General features: G+C 38.6%; 2 protein-coding genes across 2 annotated transcripts; both read left to right on the forward strand.

Moving 5' to 3' along the window:
- The first annotated feature begins 4,363 nt into the window (after positions 1 to 4,363).
- On the forward strand, positions 4,364 to 12,297 carry LOC149028458 (protein LIKE EARLY STARVATION, chloroplastic). The gene is made up of 4 exons (XM_089136824.1): positions 4,364 to 5,200; positions 9,655 to 10,313; positions 10,639 to 10,835; positions 11,654 to 12,297. Exons 1-4 carry the CDS (start codon positions 4,651 to 4,653, stop codon positions 12,018 to 12,020), a joined length of 1,773 nt encoding a protein of 590 aa, XP_088992950.1. The 5' UTR covers positions 4,364 to 4,650; the 3' UTR covers positions 12,021 to 12,297.
- Positions 12,298 to 15,432: 3,135 nt separating this feature from the next.
- Positions 15,433 to 19,110, forward strand: LOC149028459 (2-methyl-6-phytyl-1,4-hydroquinone methyltransferase, chloroplastic-like). Its single transcript, XM_089136836.1, has 3 exons — positions 15,433 to 16,275; positions 16,599 to 16,905; positions 18,661 to 19,110. The coding sequence occupies exons 1-3, from the start codon at positions 15,719 to 15,721 to the stop codon at positions 18,814 to 18,816; spliced, it is 1,020 nt and encodes a 339-aa protein (XP_088992962.1). The 5' UTR covers positions 15,433 to 15,718; the 3' UTR covers positions 18,817 to 19,110.
- The last annotated feature ends 1,818 nt before the right edge of the window (positions 19,111 to 20,928 follow it).

Below are 20,928 nucleotides of genomic sequence, written 5' to 3' on the forward strand. Positions count from 1 at the left end.
GTCACTTACCTGTGAGCTTTGAAGAGTTGATGACTCTCAGAAGCAAAAGTCTTCCCAGATGTTTCCGGACTTTGACATCAGAGAAAGATCTCTCGGAGGAGTAACAGTGGAAGTTGTGACTTGCAAACCTTTGTGGGTTTTGGATCCTTTCTTTGGAGCATGTTTCACAATGAATCAACTCGTCCTCCTGAATTTGAATTTAAACTCTAATCCTGGGTCGGTGTCAATCGGTAATTCGGTACAGTTTTGATACGGTATCAACTTTGAATATAAAAAACCAGAAATCAGAACCGTACTATTCCAAATTTAAATGGTATGGTACAGTTTCAGTATTTGTAAAAAAGGTTCGATACGGTTTCAGTATTAAAACGGTATCTAATGCGGTACACTTTTGGTACAAACAAACTCATGCCACTTTTGTTATTAGTTCATTAAAATCTTAATGAAATTGTGACCAAACAATTGATAGAATTTGATATTAACATAGACAAAGCAAGTAAATCTAAAATGATGAGTGAAGGACGAAACGAAAAACTGAAATAGGAAAATATAGATAGAGTAAATGTGAAGTGTTTTCATTATAAAATAATATTTATATCTCTTAATTTGGTACGGTACCAATTTGGTACGGTTTCAATACATACCGACAGTATGAGTGCCTAAAACCGGAACTGTATTGAAGAAATTCGGTTTTGGTACGTACCGTACTGAATTTTGAACGGTATAGTACGGTGCGGTTTTAGACAGCGCGGTTCGATACGATTAAACGGTTTCGTATGCAATTGACACCCTTAATCCTGACTTTTCGATTTCTTTGTTTTCATCCAATGGGACTTACTCAACCAAATTAGCTAGCAAAGCTCTTCTTTCCATGCGATATTTTATTTGACACTTGAGTTTTTATCTTGGCGGAGGTATTTTTTGGAAGTTAAAATGTTCATCCAAAGTTTAAATTATTTTTCTAGCATGTGTTAAGTGCAAGGATTCCAATTAAGGACATTTTGACTTCATGGACATCGATTTCTCCTACTTGTGTTTATTGTGGAGATCATACAAAATTCTTGTGGCATGTTTTTCTTTTTTGTGAATGGACTAAGTGCATTTGGGCGGCGGTACCTTTGGGACTGAGAACACAGTTGCTCTCTCAAAGATCACCACTTCATCACTACAATGATTTTCTATCAAATTATTCATTTGATGAAAGTTCTCTTTGGTGGATCTTTGCTAATATTATCATCACTTGCTGTTTTATTTGGGGGTTTTAAAAAATGATGTTATATTTAATAAAAAGTCCCCTGACCTGGTTTGGATGTTAAGGTCTATATCGAAGTGGTTAATTGTGCAAGGCCTTGAGGCCCCTCAAAGGGGTTATCTCCCTACGATAGACTTTGAATTGATAAATTTTAGTAAATGCATTTGTTCCTCCTTTCATACCTTAATTCCTCTTATGATCTTACTGTGTTCAAGGGTTATAATTCCCAACCAAACCTAAACGAGATGGATAGTATGGCTTTTTTTGGGACATATCCTTCCCAGTTCTAACCATGAGATGAAATGATTCTGACAATTTCTTGAAGTATTTACTTTTTTGCTATTAAATGGAAATAAGATCACGCTAGACTTCTCCAAAACTAGATTTCAGAAATTTGGTGCAATGAACAAACAGTAATCGAAGTTTGGATTTGTGAAAATGTTTGATTTTTTCCACTGTTTTTTTTCCCACTATACTTAAAATTCTTCAAACAAATTGTGCCTAAAGAGAGTATTTTTTGACCTCATATGTGGTCATGGGTTGGCTCTGGACAACAGCAAGCCATGTTGCTCTATTTGCAACAATTGGCTTTTTGAGTCTCGTTCCTCAACCCATAAAATGTACTTTCTTCACATTCATTTATCACATATTTGAGTGGAGAATCCACATATAAACACTTGACAAGATGAAGCAAATGTGACTTGTTTTTCTCAATATATGGTGGACAACATGCAAAGAAACACAATCTTCTACTCTAGGCAACGATCTCAAGATTCCCACTCTCCCCTCCCTCCCATTTACGGAGTGCAGATAACCTTTCCATCAGGAGAATACTAAAGACGGAATTGCCAATTGATCCTACATGGGCCTCACCCGATTTTATGGTGATAAAAGCGTGGAAAAATTGCATGAGCTAACTTTAGGTTTCCATTTAAAAAAGTAGCCACTCAATGTTTTAATAAATAAAACTAGAGAATTAAAAGTTTCAGTTTTTGAAACTAATCGAATAGTGATTATCATGGAAGAACATATCGCCAAAATTCGGTGATTTCGCCCTTAGCGAACCAAAAGTAGGGGGCTAAACGAAATTGTTTTAATGTCGCCGGAAAATTGGTGAATCAATGAAAATCGATTTTCTGACGAATCAAACGAAAATCACCGGATCGTTGAAGAAGAAGAAAAAGAAGAAGAGAGAAAGAGAGAAAGAGAAAGAAACAAAAGAGAAGTAGTAGTAGCGGCGGTGCTATAGGTGATGGAAGATGAATCGTACTTGGCTTTCAGCCCAGGTAAATATCGGCGAGATTTCGCCGGTTCGCCTTGTTCTCCAGGTGGCAAATCGGTGAATCCCAGTGAGATTTTGTTCCTTGGTGATTATTACTTCTTTTTTTTAGGACGATATTACCCTATGTTCTTCTCCTTCCAGCAAAATTAAGGATTATGACGCAAGGTTGCTATTAATGAAGGTGATTACTACTTCCTATCCAAAAAAGAGAAACAATGATCACTACCTACTCATCTTTCTTAGCATTTCCTCTGCCCTTTACAACTCAATATTATCTAATTTGAACGGGGAATCACCAATGGAATAAAAAGGGCTATCTAAAGTGAACCCCAATTCGAGCAATCACTGGGGCATTGTTGGATTTTGAATGGGGGCAGTAGCTCGCTTTGAGGCTCCCATTTATTCGTTTGTTTAAGCTGCAATTCTCACACAAAAAGATATAGATGGGTCTCTAAATGAATTAGTTTGACAGCTTCACAAGTTCTTATGAATATATGATTGTTTTTCTCTTCTATTGTTCTTTCAACCATTTTGAAATCCACTGGTGATTCACCCAAAAGAGAAAAAGTAAAAAAAATTCACGGTGTGATGTTTCTAATGTATTCTAAGAAAACAATGGAATAAAGAAACCTTAAAAACTAGTAAACAATGGGGCTGAGGAGATAACAGTAGAGCTATATTGCTGGGGTTGAAGAAGCACAGAGAAGTTGATGAAAATGGTCAGAGGATTGGACTTGAGTAGCCGGGGAGGTATGTTCGTGCGACTGTGAGGCATGATTACGGCCGAAGAATGATAGAAGGGTAAAATTGTCCAAATAATTTCTTAAATGAAATAGTGGAATTGTAAACTCAAACACAAAATATTATATTTGACTTAATTAATACTGTCTACTTTTTTTTTCTTTTACTTATGAGGTTCATCCGGGCTAAGGGTGTCAATTGCGAACCGAAACCGCTTAACCATACCGAACCGCGCCGTCTAAAACCACACCGTCGTACTGTATCGTTCAAAATTCGGTACGGTACATACCGAAACCGAATTTCTTCGGTACAGTTCCGATTTTAGGTACTCATACCGTCGGTACGTACTGAAACCATACCGAATTGGTACCGTACTAAATTCAGGGATATAAATGTAATTTTATAATGAAAACACTTCACATTTACCCTATCTATAATTCCCTATTTCAGTTTTTCATTTCCTCTTCTTAGATTTACTTGCATTGTCTCTGTTAATATCAAATGTTATCAATTGTTTGGTCGTAATTTCATTAGAATCTTAATAACTGATAATAAAACTGAAATGGGTTTGTTTGTACCAAAAGTGTACTACAGTAGATACCGTGTTTAAATTATTTTTTATACCGATTTAATATCGAAACTGTACCGAACCATTTTTACAAATACTGAAACCATACCGTACCGTTTAAATTCGGTATGGTACGATTCTAGCTTTCGGTATTCAAAGTTGGTACCGTACCGAAACTATACCGAATTACCGAAATCATACCGATTGACCCCTTAATCCAGACCAGTTTTCCCGCACCATTATTACATCCTCAAGAGATTTTTTTATATAATTAATGCTGTCGAATGAGTGCGAATCCAAAACCCCCATAGGGAAGTTGTGCCTTTAACCGTTTTAGTATCTGGATTTCTCCACTTTTACAATCCGGATTTCTCGTTTGCATAGCGTGGAATCAAATCATACTTCGCGTCGCGGCAATTATCATCGGGTTGACACGCGTCAAAGATCCGTGATTCTTTATTTTTTGTCTAAAAAACAGGGAGAAAAACTCAAAGAGTGAGCTCTGGAACTCTTTCTTTTAAACAGAAACACGAAATCCGGTAGAATTAGTTAAAAACTTAAAACTGAAAGTGTGAGCTCTGGAACTTCGAGCGGCATCGCAAGCTTCCTTGGAATCCACTCCAAGAAAATTCTTCTTTGCTTTTCTCCTTTTGTGTTATAAGAAAGCCACAGATCTTTTGCTTGTTCACATTCAATCTCCTGGGGACTCTCAACTCTGACATTTCATCACCGGCACTTCTTCTTCGGTTTTTCTTCGTCTCATTTTTCGCTTCAGTATACTGGTTACTCAACTCGTAACCGGCATTCATGGCGGGCCGTCTTGGCGCGTACTCTCACATGAATCTAAGCTCCACTCTCAATGGTCCTCCTCAGCACAGGAGAAACATCTTTTTTGCTTTTGTAGCTCAAAGATCACAGCTGCTAGCTAGAGGAACATTGAGAGTACGGCGAAGTGCACCTTCGGTAATTAGGGCTTCCAGTGGCGGCGATTCTTATCTCGACATGTGGAAAAGAGCCAAGAATCAAGAGAGGAGAACAGATGAATTTAAGAGTATTGTTCAGAACTCTCCTGCTAACGGCAACGATGATGTTGGTGATAGCAAGGAGAGTCCAGAAGCGTTGGAGAGGAAGAGTCAATTGTTCAACAAGCTTCAGGAAGTTCCTAAAGAAGAGAGAGACCGCGTTCAACGGATGCAAGTCATTGACCGTGCTGCAGCTGCCATTGCCGCTGCTCGAGCTCTTCTTGATGAGAGTCCTCCACCGATCAAAGCAGATTCTTCTGTTGATTCGGTCTCCTCTGGCGTTGATTTATCCAAGACTGGGAATAATGGGGCAACAGAGAAGATTCATCAACAAGGTATTTATATATTATTTTGACGACTCACTAAAAATTCTTGAGTTTAGCATTTTAGTGAAGGGTAAAGTCTGTTACTAAGAGTCCGAGATGTCCACTGGTATTGAAGTTCGAGAAGATCAGTGCACTCGACCCTAGTTGAATTCTTGCACCGAAATTTCAGCCCATTAGGATGATACCAATAGTTTCTTGAATGGTTTCTTGAAACTTTGAACCAGAAGATGGATCGTAGGTTTCAGTAATTCTCTGCATCCTAAGGAACGAGGGACCAAAAGTTGACTGCAAGTAGCCAACTGTGCTGCATATTTGCTATGTATAATTCTTTCCCTACTGATTCGGATTAATTTTATCTGTCAATCTTGATTCGGCTTTCAATCTTATGGATCTTGAAACTTTGTCAACAATCTAGACTCCTCCTATATATGGTTTCTTGTACCCTTTTGTACATTATGATAGATGACAGAATGGCATGGTGGAACAGAGTTCATGACGTTGACCCCAAATAATTGTTTTAAGACATAACAGCAATCATATGATGGTAATTTGTGTAATCGCTTGAGGAATGAATGAACCCTATCTTGAGATTTGTTTGTCCTTAAAGGCTCTTCTTACCCTTGTAAAAGTAAAGCATCAATTGGAGTTGTATTGAATTAACAATACCATTGCACAATATGATAATCACTATAATGCTTCACCACTATTATGACTCTCGTAGTATGGGCCCATGCTTCTACAGTTACCATGTATAAGATCTTGTAAACTTAACTAAAATCTCACTCCCTTCATCTGCAACCACTGCAACCCCTCCCCACAACACAACCCCCCCCCCCCCAAAAAAAAAAAAAAAAAAAAAAAAAGAAGAGAGAGATTGAAGAAAAAAGGGATTTAGGATAGGTGGATATTCTATTCATCCATATTGACAATATGGTTCTGATTCTGATGCTGATACTTGTAAGTCAAATGTTTGCCATTTATGGTTTTGCTATCCATTATTCTCATATCTGTCCCTTATTTTATCTTTGTATTAGAAAGTTAGTTAGAAGTTAGCATCATGTAAGTACTTCAGAAGAGATTTTATGTTAAAAATAACTATTTAAAAGAATAGGAATGGCACATTGGATTGGAAAAACGTGACTGTGTCTTGTCTGCATTTTTTTTATGAGAAAATGAAGAGTTGTGCTTTTCCCCCACTCTATTTATGTATATGTGACTATGCATCGAAACACATGATACATTGTATTGTCTACAACTGTCCAATAGTGGATCATCCAAAACATCAATTTGTGGAAAAATAGTTTCTTCACATAAAGTAGTCATCAGGCAGCATCTTTGAAGAACTCAGAAAGAGAGCATCACTATGAATTAGAAAAAGTCAAACATCATCAAGATGTATGCTATCAATAGTAAATGGAGTAGAGTGATTTATCAATACTATCTTATTTAATCAGATCTTTATTTGCATAGGCAGTGGAAGCTTCAATTATTGTTAACAGAAACAATTGATTTCTATGTTGAAACACATATATTGACTTGGGTGTGCCATGAAGAAGCATGGACCTGTTATAGGATCATGCAAGTGTTTTAGTTAGTTTATGATTTATTTTTATCTGTCCTATTCTAATTAGAATTTTGGCTTAGCTAAGAAGAGTTTTATTTCTAGTTTCTTATATGTTTTGACTCTTAGTAGGTAACTACCGAGCGTATGTTCAAATTAAAGTAAAAAAGTGTGGCTGGTGCACTAGAACATATGGTCTATCACACTGCTTTCTTCCGCATCTTGGTTTCAGATATCTTCTTTTTCTATGATCTTCTTTCATCTTCATGGCTTTGAAAGTCTAAGAAGTTCTTGCTTGAGTGCTGTAGCACCTCCACTGCCTAACTTCCATCCAATGCTGATATAAAGTAAAAAAACAGGGTGCTCTTACATCTATTCTAAGTAAGTGCGGCTGGTGCTACATATGGTCTATCACACAGCTTTCTTCCCATCTTGGTTTCACTATCTTCTTTTTCTATAATCTTCTTTCATTTTTAATTATGGCTTTGGAAGTCTAAGAAGTTCTTGCTTGAGTGCTGTAGCATCCTCGCCGCCTAACTTCCATCTAATGCTGATATAATGGAAAAAATAGGGTACTCTTACATCTATTCTGCCTTCTCTGGGGATTTGTCTACAGGAATCAATTTATATGATTGCCTATTTCATGTTCTGAAACTGTATTCTAGCACCTGATTATTTACTATTAGAAATCTCCAACAGGATCTGTTTTTAAGCCCGCCCCCCCCCCCCAAAAAAAAAAAAAAAAAGAACCCTCTATCATTTATTATCTGTCAAGTAGATGTATCTCTTCTTTTAGGGGATAATTGCCCTCTCTTGAAGGCGACTAAGTAACCCCAGATCTTATTCTATTGCAAGTCAACCAATTCTACGTTTTTTATTTATTTCATATTTGCGATTTCTGGGCTGCGGTTTATATTAGTTTTCTTTGGATCATTGAATGCTTGTGCGGTTTGTATTCCCAATGATCCAGACCTGAGGGTGTACTAAAAGAAGGAGACAGAAGAGGGCTTCTAGGTTTGGTCTCCTATCAAATCAGCCACAAATTTTGACTTGGATAGTTCTGATCTTCTTTGTTTCTTGTTCTTTTTTCTTTTTTTCTTATACATTATATATCCACTAGGTTTCAAGCTTCCATCTTCTGAAGGGAAAGTGTTTCTCTTAAGAAAAGCCCTTCTTTGTCTCGAATAGTCTCCTGAGGCTAGATTTGAGAGATTTACAAAGCCATTCTGAAAAATGGATAATCCCAAGTCAGGCTGACCATACCTTATTTATTCAGAGAGGTAACACTAGTATTGATGTAGAACCTCGCTAGAACCAAACCAGCTTCTGTTGGACCAACTGGTCTTGTGAGCCCTTATCTAAAAGATCTTGTGGGACCCAAGACCTAATAATGTGAAGACTTTTAGAAGGTTGAGGTTCTTATTTACTTTGACTCTATTTTAGTGTTCATGCATAAGGCTGAATTATAAAGCCTGATAGTTTTAAAACTTAGCTTTATTTCTTTTAGTTTCTACTTTCAGAATTAGAAAAATTCAGTTTGGTTATTGCTGAGATTATTAGCTAAATAACTCAGCAAAGTCTAGTTTATATTTTAGTAATTAGTAGTTTTCATTTCTGTTGTGCAAACCTTGCTCTGTAATTATGTTGTTGGCTGTTCATAGCCCACAGTTTGATTTCAATATTGTCTAATGAAGCTTTGCTTTATGTATGTTATTCTCTTGTCCGGTATGAGTGATAAAAATGACTAATGGCCTTGCTGTGAAAGCCTAGGTCTAGGGAACCTTGTTGTCACTGCTAAATCCTAGGGCTGAAGTGAGAGGAGTCCAGATTAATCCTCTTTTTCAGGTTTGGGTATTAAACATATCTTGTGGGTTAGAGGTGGTGTCTTTAAACGACCTTTTGTGGTGCCATTTCCTCTCCTATCTATAGAGAATTAGCCTATTTCTCTACAGTTTTGAGAAGCAATTCCAAAATTTTCTCTCTCTTGATTTGAGTTTTCTCTAAAAATGGATTTGTTATGTCAAATTGAGCATAACTTTTGGAGTCTCCTGATATGTCCCAGTAAGGGGGTGCATTAGCTACTTAAAAGCTTGTAAGCTGAATCGCAAATATCTGGTTTGCAGTATGGGAGGCATCTGCAGTCTTTAAGGATATTGATTGGTGGCATGACTCAGCCCCACTGAGCCCACAAGTTTGTACATGTGTTTTAAGGTGTGTGACGGTGTGCATGGTGCTTGAGTTTGTCAACATCATCCTAGATTTATCCATGGTTCAGATGAATATTCTATTTCCCTTGTTGCATGTGGTAACATGTATGTTTGGGATTTCCAGCAAGCAGTCACAGATACAAGTCCGTCATCCATCCCACTGGGTATTGTTATTGTATGATGGGAACTATGTCAGGACTTTAAGTGGATTATTCTTTTGAGAAGTTGAGATGGTGATGAGAACAAGGAGTTGAATAAAACACTCACTGTTAGGAGCTCGAAGTTCATTCGAGCTGTTCTTAAGACTAGGTAGAATAAAATGTTCATAATGATGTCACGTGTGTGGGTGTCTGGGATGGGTTCTAAGTCAAAGCTATCACTGAAGAGCATTGGAGATCACAGCTGATGAAAATTTTTGTAGGTTAGATTGGCCTTCAAGGTTGATGACTGATATCTGATTTAGTTATTTAAGCTTCCATAACCTGAAATTTTAAATTGATATCTTCTGTAATTTAGATCATGTTTTTTTTTTCTTTACGGGGTAGTTTTATTGTAAAAATAGATTGTGTTTCAATGAGTTTGTGTAAATATGAGCCCAGATAGACTTGGATTTCAGTCAGATATTTACCAATTCTGAACTGATAAAAGAAAGGCAATGTTTCCACAAAATCTGCTCTAATATCTTCATTGAACAGGATTGCATGATGGAAGTTTATCTGTTTCCCAGTCTGAAAATTTTGGAGCTGGAACACCAGGTCCAAATTTTTGGACATGGACACCTCCTCCCCTTGATAGCAATAGAAGTTCAGAAGATGCTGGGACTTCAAATATTGCTAAAAACTCTGCTCCAAATCCAAGTACAACTAGCTCTGTGATGGAAAAGCAACGGTCAATGGATTTTCTTCCCATTCCTTTTGAGAGTACATATCCAGAAAGTGACCGCACTCCTCCTCTTCCACCCCTTCAGTCACTTGTAGAAGCTGAAAGAATAGACATTGCTGATAAAAACTTAGAAGTTCCTTTTCTTGGAGGTGAACAAGAACTTGGTGTGCTGTTTTCATCACATGCTGCAGAAGCTGCTCATGCTCTAGATGAGGTTACTGAAGCATCTTTGAAAGTGACTCCAGATGGATCAAGATGGTGGAAGGAAACAGGTATTGAACAACTAGCTAATGGGGTGGTTTGTCGGTGGACATTGAAAAGAGGAGTTAGCGCGGATGAATCTGTTGAGTGGGAAGACAAGTTCTGGGAGGCAACTGGTCCCTTCGAATATAAGGAGCTGGGTTCAGAGAAATCTGGGCGTGATGCTGCTGGAAATGTTTGGCGTGAATCCTGGAAAGAATCGATGTGGCAGGTTAGTATAAGATTTTCTTTCTTCTTATATGCTGAAAAATTAACATATGAGTAAATTGAATAGCAAGCCTACATGTTTTGGGCCACTTTCAAAATCTACCTTTTTCAGTCATTACCAGTCATAATGCCCCAGCCATGTAACCCAGCTGAAGATATCATGTCATGTGGCTGTGCTCTTTCCATTGTAATAATGGCTTTTGATGTTGGACTTTTTTCATAAATAGAACAGTAATATAAAGAGTCCACGTCATCTCATGTCATATTTCTGATGCTGTAATTGCTTGGTTGCCATTGGTGTGTTTAACTGTGATAGTTGATTTGTGTAGGATCTTACGAGTGGGCTTGTGAACATGGAGAAAACTGCAGACAAATGGGGTAAGAATGGATATGGTACTGAGTGGCATGAAAAATGGTGGGAACATTATGATGCTTCTGGACAAGCTGAGAAATGGGCCGACAAGTGGTGTTCCATTGATCCTAACACTCCCCTCGAGCCTGGCCATGCTCATGTTTGGCATGAAAGGTAACCATCCGTTCCCTTTCCTCCAAATTGATGAAAATTGATGTAAATCCTTTTCCATTATGAGATAATCAGTCACCTATGGGGCTTTTGATCCTCTTTGCTTCAGACAATAGTCAGTTAAGTATCTGACTGCCATGTCAAAAGCCCTAGAATTTAATATTCACACACAGCATTGTCTCCAATGGCAGCATGCTGCTTCCGGGTATACTGTCCCTGTCATTTCTTTCAAGTAAGCATGGCACCATATGGTGTACCTAAAACTAAAAATCAGGTTAAAGAGAACCATATGCCTGTACTAACCAACTCCTGCTTTGAGGTGTACCTGAAATATACACATGGCCATGGAGGCTCATGGAGAACTAGGACCAAATTCGTTTCACACCTTCATGGGTCTTGGAAACCATGGAGTCAATTTAATTATCAACGGTCATTCAATCTAATGATTATCAATGTATGAAGTGCATGGAAATCAACCTAAAGTTGCCTCTGGTTTAGCATTGCACCATTATTTTTATTGTCAATGTTGGTTTGGGAGAGATCTCCTAGGATGGAATAGAGGGTGATTGCATTGGGTATGAGCATGCTTACATCAATGTCAAGAGGGACAGTTCCAGCTTCCCCTTCCATCCTTCAAGTTATCAGATTATGATTGCGATTGAGTGTTTAAATGGTTGAACCAAACATGGTACTTACTACCATTGAATCTAAGTTCGTTAGTTCACAATATTCTTTGCCACATTGGTTTAGGTGCACTTTGTAGACCTTTTCATCTTATGTAATATTGATACCTTCTTTCTTGTGTTGTGTTCATTTGGCAGATGGGGTGAGAATTACGATGGGCAGGGTGGCAGTATGAAATACACTGATAAGTGGGCTGAGCGCTGTGAGGGTGATGGGTGGTCGAAATGGGGTGACAAATGGGATGAGCATTTTGATTCAAATGGGCATGGTATCAAGCAAGGGGAGAAATGGTGGGAAGGAAAACATGGAGACCGATGGAACCGCACTTGGGGAGAGGGCCACAATGGCTCTGGATGGATACACAAGTATGGAAAGAGCAGCTGTGGTGAGCACTGGGATACACATGTACAACAAGAAACTTGGTATGAGAGGTATCCGCACTTTGGATTTGATCACTGCCTTGAAAACTCTGTGCAGCTCCGTGAAGTTCGTAAGCTGCACTGAGAAGTGATGAAGTATGTCGTCATTTTTTTTTTGGCATAAATTTCTCTTTTCCTAGTGCCACTCATTGGACATGCCACTGGTGTCTGGTGTAGAGCAGAGCAGACATGAAATACGCAATCGTTATGTTTCAGTTTTGTCCTTTCAGTACAGAAATCCATTGGTGACTTGTTACTTTTATGGATTGCAATACATTGTCCAATTTTACTGTTAAGTTCTCTAATGAAAGATCATATTAACCATCTAGTTCCTTGTTTTTCTCTGCTTATGGTGTACATGAATACATAATAGATGTTCTTCAGTGGTATTGGTTTTCTTTCTTGTGTATATTGTGATCTTATTCCCCATCCTAGTTCTAAATTGAGAATATCGTTTCATTTGACCAGTGCTGGATCCAAAATGTTACTTAATTCTTCCTGCTTGCGCCTCAAGAGGAAACCCAATAGCACATTGATTTCTAAGTTAGCCAATGTTAACTCATGAGTGTCTACAATATGAGACGAGAATGATGTAGCATCAAAACTAAAATTGTGGATGGGAGAAAAGGGATGGTCACTTCTATGCCATATTCAATAGATGGTTGGAATGAAGATGATTAAATTGGAGGGTGATAAGAGGGACAAAAATCGACCACGAAGACTTTGGAAACCTAAATATAGGAAACTAGAAGCATGAAACGAAAAACCATGGAACCAGCTTAATCTGTGACTGAAATTCTGGTAATATAAATTGTAAGAAAATTCAAATCGTCAAATGTTCATAGATGGTAGAATTTAGTCCCAGAAAACGTATTTTGCTAGGAGTAGACGTGTAAAAGAATCGGATTCGGTTTGGATTCACCACTATCTAAATTCGAATTTGGAATTTTATCAAATATCCGATAATAATCTAGTCCAAAAAACTATCTGATTATAGGGCCCGAATTCGAATATGGAATTTTATCAGATATCCGATAATAATCCAGTCCAAAAAACTATCCGATTATTGATTGTCATTTTTTCTTCCAATTGATTGTCATTTTTTTCTTCCAATTTTTCAGTTAACGAATACCGGTTTTCGAATCCGATAACAACACTTTTTTAAGAAATAATTGTTTAAATTTAGTCTAACTTGATAATATATGATTTACGATTTTTCGGTTATCATAAAACCGAACCGCACCGGCCCAAACCAAACATTAATGGACCATAATTGGGTTGAGGGTTGTGGAGCCCGCACCAACCCGAAACCGAACCGCAATCCGTTATAACCCGTTTTGTAATTTTACATTAAATAATATTTGAATCATAAATTACCATTAGGTAGTGTAATTTACATTAAATAATATTTGAATCATTAAATTACCATTAGGTAGTTGGTATATACAATTAAAAAAATTAAGCATGAATTCAAATATCAAATAGTCATTTTACTACTTAATATCTAGGTTCTTGATTTCTATAGAATAAGTGGGTTTTTTTTTAATAAAATTGACCAATAACAACTTTAATTTCCATATAATTTTCGCTTTTGTTGTAGAATGCTCGATTGTTTTTTCTTGTTCTTTTTCTGACACACTATAAACCGTTAGTCAACCCGAATCTAAACCGTTAGCCCAAATCGTTAGTTAGCCTGAACCCAAACCGGACCAAACTGAAACTGGCCCAAAACCTTTATTTTGCTAATGGGCCATGTTTGAGCTAGGTATTTTGCAGCCCTAAACCGCCCCAAACCGTTGATGTCCTTAATTATAATTCAAAAACATTCATTGGATTTATTCAAGCCTTTGAATTAGAATATTCCACGTAGCTGATTCTTATAACTCAGTTGGAAAAAGTGAGAACCTCTTCTAGGAAAGGATCCAAATTCCAAGCTTACGGCCGAATTTTCATTTGTGGCAGCAGCTGCCTGCTGCTGCCGACGGCTCTGATTGAGCCACGTCAACAAACTTTGATTCAATGGTTAGATTCAGATGGTGAAGTTTACCTGTAAATATTAATTTTTTATTTTTACATTTTAAGTACTTAAATTTTATCAATTTACAACTTCAAACCCTTCTCTTACCCAACCCCAAAACTCTCTCTCATTTTGCCTTTTCACACGGACACCGATGCGATTTGGGAGCAGATTCCGACAAGCCAAGAGAACGTGATCTTTTACTCCGGTGAAATAACCCCATCATCGGTTATTTGAACTCAATCTCAAATATCTTTTAGAAATAGTAAGTTTCTGTATTTTAAACCGTTGCTAGTTCAAAAATTGGAAAGAACTTCCATTCTTAGAGATCCTTCAGAATCTCAGAAATGGGTTTCTACTCACAATTTGTAATGAGTTACAAATCTGAGAACCCTTTCTCAAAGCTCAAACTTGGATTTCTTCTTTCTATTTACGCTGAAGTGAAGCAGCAGAGGAGAGCAGAGCATCTGCTAGTGAGAATGCTAACAATGGAAAAGCGTAGCAAACAGAAGAAGGTTTCTTTTTCATCTTCGTCTACATACCAACCTCTTCTCTGCAAGTCAAAACTTGATGGTTCTGTTTTCTCGCCATACAATCCGCTCGAAGTTCGCCGTGTACTCTTTCGCCGTCGCGTTCTGCTTCAATATCCAATCGTCTCCGGAAGAACCTCAGATTGGAGGTTAGGCTCTTCTGCAAGGATTTTGCACAATGTAATCGAGATTATTGGCGAGGAAGAGATACGGGAAGCTCGAGTATTTGTATAGCTTTGCCTTGCCGTCGAGCTTGCAGAGGAGTACCAGATCCATACCATCCTAAAAGCGACCCCGACAATGGGTTGTCATTAGGGTTAGGGTTTTCGAAGTAAGACGCTGGTAGAGACGATTTCTCCGGGCAATTGGCGATAATATCAGAGAGGATTCCACTGTAATCGGACAGTAAACTGAGGAAATTCATCACGTATAGAGTTAGCTGATGAAGACCACCGCCGGAAATTGGGGTTTTTGATGAGTCCTTTGGAACGAACAGTGTCGCCAGTGGGTGAATTCAGACAAGGACCTGTTAATGTAAATTAAAAAAAGTTTTAAGGGATTAAAGTGTGAGAACAAAATTTAATATTTACAATAACCCCTCATTGTTTAAATCTAGATCGTTCATTTTTATTTTGATGACGTGGCTCAATCAGAGCCATCGGCAGCAGCAAGCAACTGCTGCCGCAAATAAAAATCCCATGTTCATCAATGTCATCCTATAAGGTTGCGTTTGTTTGTTTGCTGAATAAAGGCGGTCCCACCTTTGCAAACAAACGCACCCAATGTAATTGGGTTCTTTAATGGGTTGAGGACTGAAGAAGAGAAAATTAATGTGTGAATGTCTCACGGAGAATGTTAAACAAGAAGCGTTATTACTGGCAGCACATGTAATATCCCATCCTAATTTCCCTTTTTAAGTATAAAAACCCCTTCGTAACTAGACACTAGATTTGTTGCTTTTATCATCGATGGGTAACAATTTGAACCATCTCTCCAGACTCGAAGTTTGTGGTGCCCGGGTGGTCGTTCAATTTTTCCTTCTTCTCCTCCTCAGTGTCCTTTCTAAGTCTTGAAAAATGAATATGTAATTGTGGATGAATGAAACCACAGTGAGGGAAGAACTGGCGAGGCAAAAATCTGTTTCATTGAGGCATCAAAGCAGGAAGTTCTGAAGATAGGGGAAAGAAAAAGTATTCTCAGCTTAGCTTTTGTGGGTTTACTTCCTTCCATCATTTCATGTATTCTTCAATGCTTAGCGGGGCTGAGAATCTCACCTTTGCAAGACGTGTTCCACATGGGTTAGGTTTTCTGGGTTCAGACTTCAATGGCAAGTTCATCCCCAGGGTTGAATTGCTGTCTTGTACCAGGGAATCAAAAGCTCGAACCCTAACACTCAGATGCAGTGTCTCTTCTGCAAGGCCGGCTTCTCAACCTAGGTTCATACAACACAAAAAGGAGGCATTCTGGTTTTACAGGTTCCTCTCCATAATCTATGACCATGTCATAAACCCTGGACACTGGACTGAAGACATGAGGGACGATGCCCTCGAGCCTGCCGATCTCTATGATCGGAATATGATAGTGGTGGACGTTGGTGGTGGAACTGGGTTCACTACTCTGGGTATTGTTAAGCATGTAGATGCTAAAAATGTTACGATTCTTGATCAGTCCCCTCACCAGCTTGCCAAGGCAAAGCAGAAGGCGCCCTTGAAGGACTGCAAGATCATTGAAGGTGATGCTGAAGATCTTCCCTTCCCAACTGATTATGCTGATCGATATGTTTCCGCTGGAAGGTAATGTATCCTTTCTTCTCTCCTTTACTCTATCACACTGAGAATCGTAATGGTTGTTTGTTTTGGCCGTTTACTCATTAGAATCCTATTCTTAGGTAAGAAAAATCTTGGGACTCTTCACAAGGACATTTGGGATTTGGATTTGGATTAGTAATGCGGTGAACTATTGTTTTTGGTCAAGTAATTTGGTGAACTTCAGATTTTCCTGTTTTTATCTTTCCAAATTTTGATGTGCTACAGTTTCCCCCTAAATTCAGACATCTTTCCCCCTTACAATATAAACATTTTGAATCTTGTGATGAGCTATGTTTTTCTCTTTGCAGCATCGAATACTGGCCAGACCCTCAGCGTGGCATCAAGGAAGCATACAGGGTCTTAAAAATCGGTGGCAAAGCCTGTCTTATTGGTCCTGTGCATCCAACATTTTGGTTATCCCGTTTCTTTGCAGATGTTTGGATGCTTTTCCCAAAGGAGGAAGAGTACATTGAATGGTTTACAAAGGCTGGGTTTAAAGATGTCCAACTGAAACGGATTGGTCCAAAATGGTATCGAGGAGTCCGTCGACATGGTTTGATTATGGGATGCTCTGTGACCGGAGTGAAGCCAGCATCAGGAGACTCTCCCCTCCAGGTAATATATATTTTTGATTGTTAATCTTCATTACCTCTAGTTGTCTATTTGGAAACAATGCTTTACTTCTTATGCTGTTGCCTTGTTTTCCATTTCTGCATGGTTGGTTAATCCCACTGTTATCCCACAAAATGGAGCCCTTTTCTCACTGTTCCACATTGTTTATATTGTTAAATCTTTACACAAAACTCAAGATAAAAAACCTAATAAGTTCTCTGTGATAGCTGGGATAACAATGTGGGGCTTGCTACCAAGGCTCCAATTCAATTGTATCATTTGTATAGACATAAGCTTTAGACCTATCAAATTGAACTTTCCATTAGTCATTTTATGATTCCTATCGTGTCAAACTTTACACAAAACATTGAAGTTGTGAAACTTTTTGTCTGCAATGAGAGCAGAATCAAGGTAACGTGCAGGAAAATGAATGGGCTCAGAAGATTTTATATTTTAACTATCAACAGAAAATGAGATCCATGTGTTCAAATTCGAAATATTTTCACTAATCCAAGAGAAAGAAAACCTGCTTCCACTGAAAGTGGGGGAAGAAATTTTGATAGGTGAGGAACCATTGGACGCATCTGAGGTAGATAATAATATTTTGACTATTATTTAGAACAAATACAACAACCCAGTCTTGATCCAACCTAATGGTATCAACTGCATGGTTTCTAAGCCCCCAAAGATTTATTCAAGGTCGTACTTGATAGAAGGCCTGCACTGTGGATGCCTTTCTTTTACTTCTTCTGTAGTCATTTTAGGTCCATGGCTCTTTTAGCTACTTCAATGTTAACCATACCACTCCTCTGTGATGGGCCATCTAATGGGTTCCATCAAACATGGCCGTGCTACGTCAGACAACTTTTCTTTAGATTAGCATGTAACCCAAATCCGCTAGTTGGTCATTCCTTATTTAATCCTTCATAATTTTCCACAAATTCATTTCGACATCCTCATCTCAATTATCCTGAGTGTATGTATGATGCATCTTAACTGCTTAACATTCTGCACTATTATATCATTGCTGGTTATATGATTTTTAACTGCCCAATATAAAAGAACTTCTTGGATGCTTATTAGTTGTGTTTTCTATTTCACTGCTTCAAGAAGGTATCAAATCCTCAGAGTTCCTTATTAAACCATGCAATGCTGCTACCCTCCAACAAGAATGTTGCAGATTCACTTGCTAGCTTACCTACAAAGATAAACAATGTGCACATTCAAGCAGAAGTTTATAGTAATTTTGGTGCTTAAGTATGGGAAACTATTTTACATTGTGGTGATTTGGCTGAGACAAGAAATTGTTTAGGTTGCATCTGTGTCTTTCAGTGCGTTTCAGTCACATAGTGTATCTTAAATTGGGTTTTGGCAATCAATGGTGCTGAATTTGTTTAGTAATGTATCGAAATAGAAGTTTGTCCTTGGCCTTCATTTTCACATTTAATTTCTTCAGATGTACCCAGGCTTAATAAAGTGATGCTTGAATAAAGATAACCAGACAGAAGTAAGGAACTAAAATAGGGTATAGAAATTTGTTAGACTTTATTAGCATCTTCACTAATTTGGTGTTAGAATACATTAGGTCTTCTTCATGTTTGATATATAATCAGAGAAATGTATTTTTATGTCCTGAATTTCTTAGTAGTGTTTTGATTGATGTTAGTGAAATGGAAGTAAACAAAATGCTTGAGTTTTAATTCTTTTGTTGGTTTCCTTTGCTTTAGTGAGACTAATGCTATGCATTTATTGATGCAGCTTGGTCCAAAGGCGGAGGATGTCAGGGAGCCTGTGAATCCTTTGATGTTCTTTGTGCGTTTCATTCTTGGTGCCATGGCAGCAACATACTATGTTTTGGTGCCCATTTACATGTGGCTCAAAGATCAGATTGTTCCTGAAGGTAGGCCAATCTGAAAGAGAGTAGAGAAATACTTGTGATTCCATCTGAAGCGGTTAATGTTCTTGGACTCCCATTGAATCTGTTGCTTATGTTAATTTTGGAATATCATGGATTTCTTTCTTTATGCTGCACAATGCCCTTCTGATGGTTAGTAGTTGTGTTTCTTAAACAATACCACTCTTAGTTTCATACTCCTTTGGATAAGAATTGTTTCATCCTACTATAAATGACATCTTTATTGGAAAAGGATATATTATGAAGAAGCCTTATTAGAATGTCAGAGAGTTTGGGGCCTGATCATGATTTTGAATTTTCTTTTACAAACTCAGACAAAAGGATGTTTCTCTTCTTGAGGTGCTTCATCTGCTTCCATCTTCTACCTTAACTGGAGATGAAGTTGAAGAACAAATTCAATTGCCAATCCTGTTCTAGACTTTTTCTGCTGTGAGGAATAGTGTAGTAGTTCCATCATGGAGATGCAATGAGGGAAGTAAAATGGTCATCTCAGTTGCAAAATGCAGATCAGGTTATATAAAATGAAGACCTAATTAGAGAATAATTTAACAAAGCATTCCTTTGGACCGCGCGGGTATAGCTACTGAGGCCTATCTTCGGCTTCTTTCTTTTGTTGAACAAAATACCCAAATGTCAAGGTTAGGGCCCCTTGACTACCCCAGTCTTCTCTGTTCACACCATCTGACGTTGATGAAGACTGTCTTCAGAATCCCTGATGACTTTCAGGTGAGGCTTCCTGGTCCCTACGAGAGGGCAAACCTGCTTGCTGAAGGGGAAATCCCCTTATATTTTGACTCACTGCTGGGTGGTTTGAGATTTTCTCTCTGCCCTTCCGTCCAGCAGACTTTAGAGTTCTATGGGCTCAACCCAGGAATGTTGGCACCTAACGGATAGAGATACCTCATTGGCTTCATGGGGTGTTGCCACCGCTTTCGTGTTGAGTGCAGTCTGAACTTATTTAGGTGCATCTCTTCCGTCAGAGCCATCGGTCGAGTAGGATGGTACAGCTTTAGCAAGCGAGGAACGGCCACTCGAAAGTTCATGGTCTTGGAGGATGGATCTATTCCCCAAACCCATAAGAGATGGAAAGACAGATACATAGCTTGTAAGGTTCCCTTGGGACATGTTTCAGCTGCTTGGCCCTCTATCTCCCAACAAGATATTAGGAGGTTGAACGACAAACCCTCTTTAAGCAAAAAGGAGCAGCACTTTTATGACATCTTTGTGAAAGGGAAGGGGGGCTCCATTCATGGTTGTGTAATTGACTTCGAATCTCCCCTCATTCTGTGGGGAGTGATGACTGGTGAGCCCCCTAGCCCTACTTCTTTTCCCCAAGTGACATAAGAACTATTCGTTTATTTTTTCTGAGAAGTTTGTCTTTTGCAGTTCCCAGTATGCCAGTTGACAGAGAAACTCTTCTTTAGAGATATAATCTTTCTCGAGCAGCTGCCAGATTGGAGCATGAGATGCCCCAAGGACCAAAGAATGACTCTTCGAATCCCCTTGCAGAACTTCTGCAACCTGTAGCCAAGATTCCCGCTGATTTTGAATTGAAGACCTTGAAAGAGGTTCTTCAGGATGTGAAGAAAGAAACTGGTCTGCCAGTCGCAAGATAAAATGAGGACCCTGTCGAAGTTTTAAGTGAGGACAGTCCCTCTGAAGTTCCCTCTCAATAGAAATCAAGCAAGGACAAAAGTCGTAAACGATTGCTGTCGCCTCCCAGGACAAGAGGAAAAGAAAAGAGAATGAAGATTGGTGACTCTGGGAAAGGTCCAAAAGATAATCCAGCCAGTGTCCCGAAACAACTGCTTCCAGAAATAGCTATAAAGGAAAAGACCTCTCAAGGCACCACTTCCAAAATTAACAAATCCATCTTTGCACGTAGGACCTTCGTGTCCTGTTTTTCTGATCCACTTTCTTTTGATGAATCTCCTCCATTTTCAGCAGCAACAGCTCCAACAACAGTTTTGACTCCTTTATACAATGTCGTTTTAGAGGCTCCCACAGCCCGTGCTTCCCAGCCTTCACTCAAGACTTTAAGGTCTCCCTTCGCACCACAGGGCGCGTCATCTTCGCAACCTTCCGGTGAGGACCATGCCTCCAAGGACCCT

The sequence above is a fragment of the Hakea prostrata genome, chromosome 1, assembly GCF_041222555.1.
Source record: "Hakea prostrata isolate BN-2017 chromosome 1, UWA_Hpros_2, whole genome shotgun sequence".
NCBI lineage: Eukaryota > Viridiplantae > Streptophyta > Magnoliopsida > Proteales > Proteaceae > Hakea > Hakea prostrata.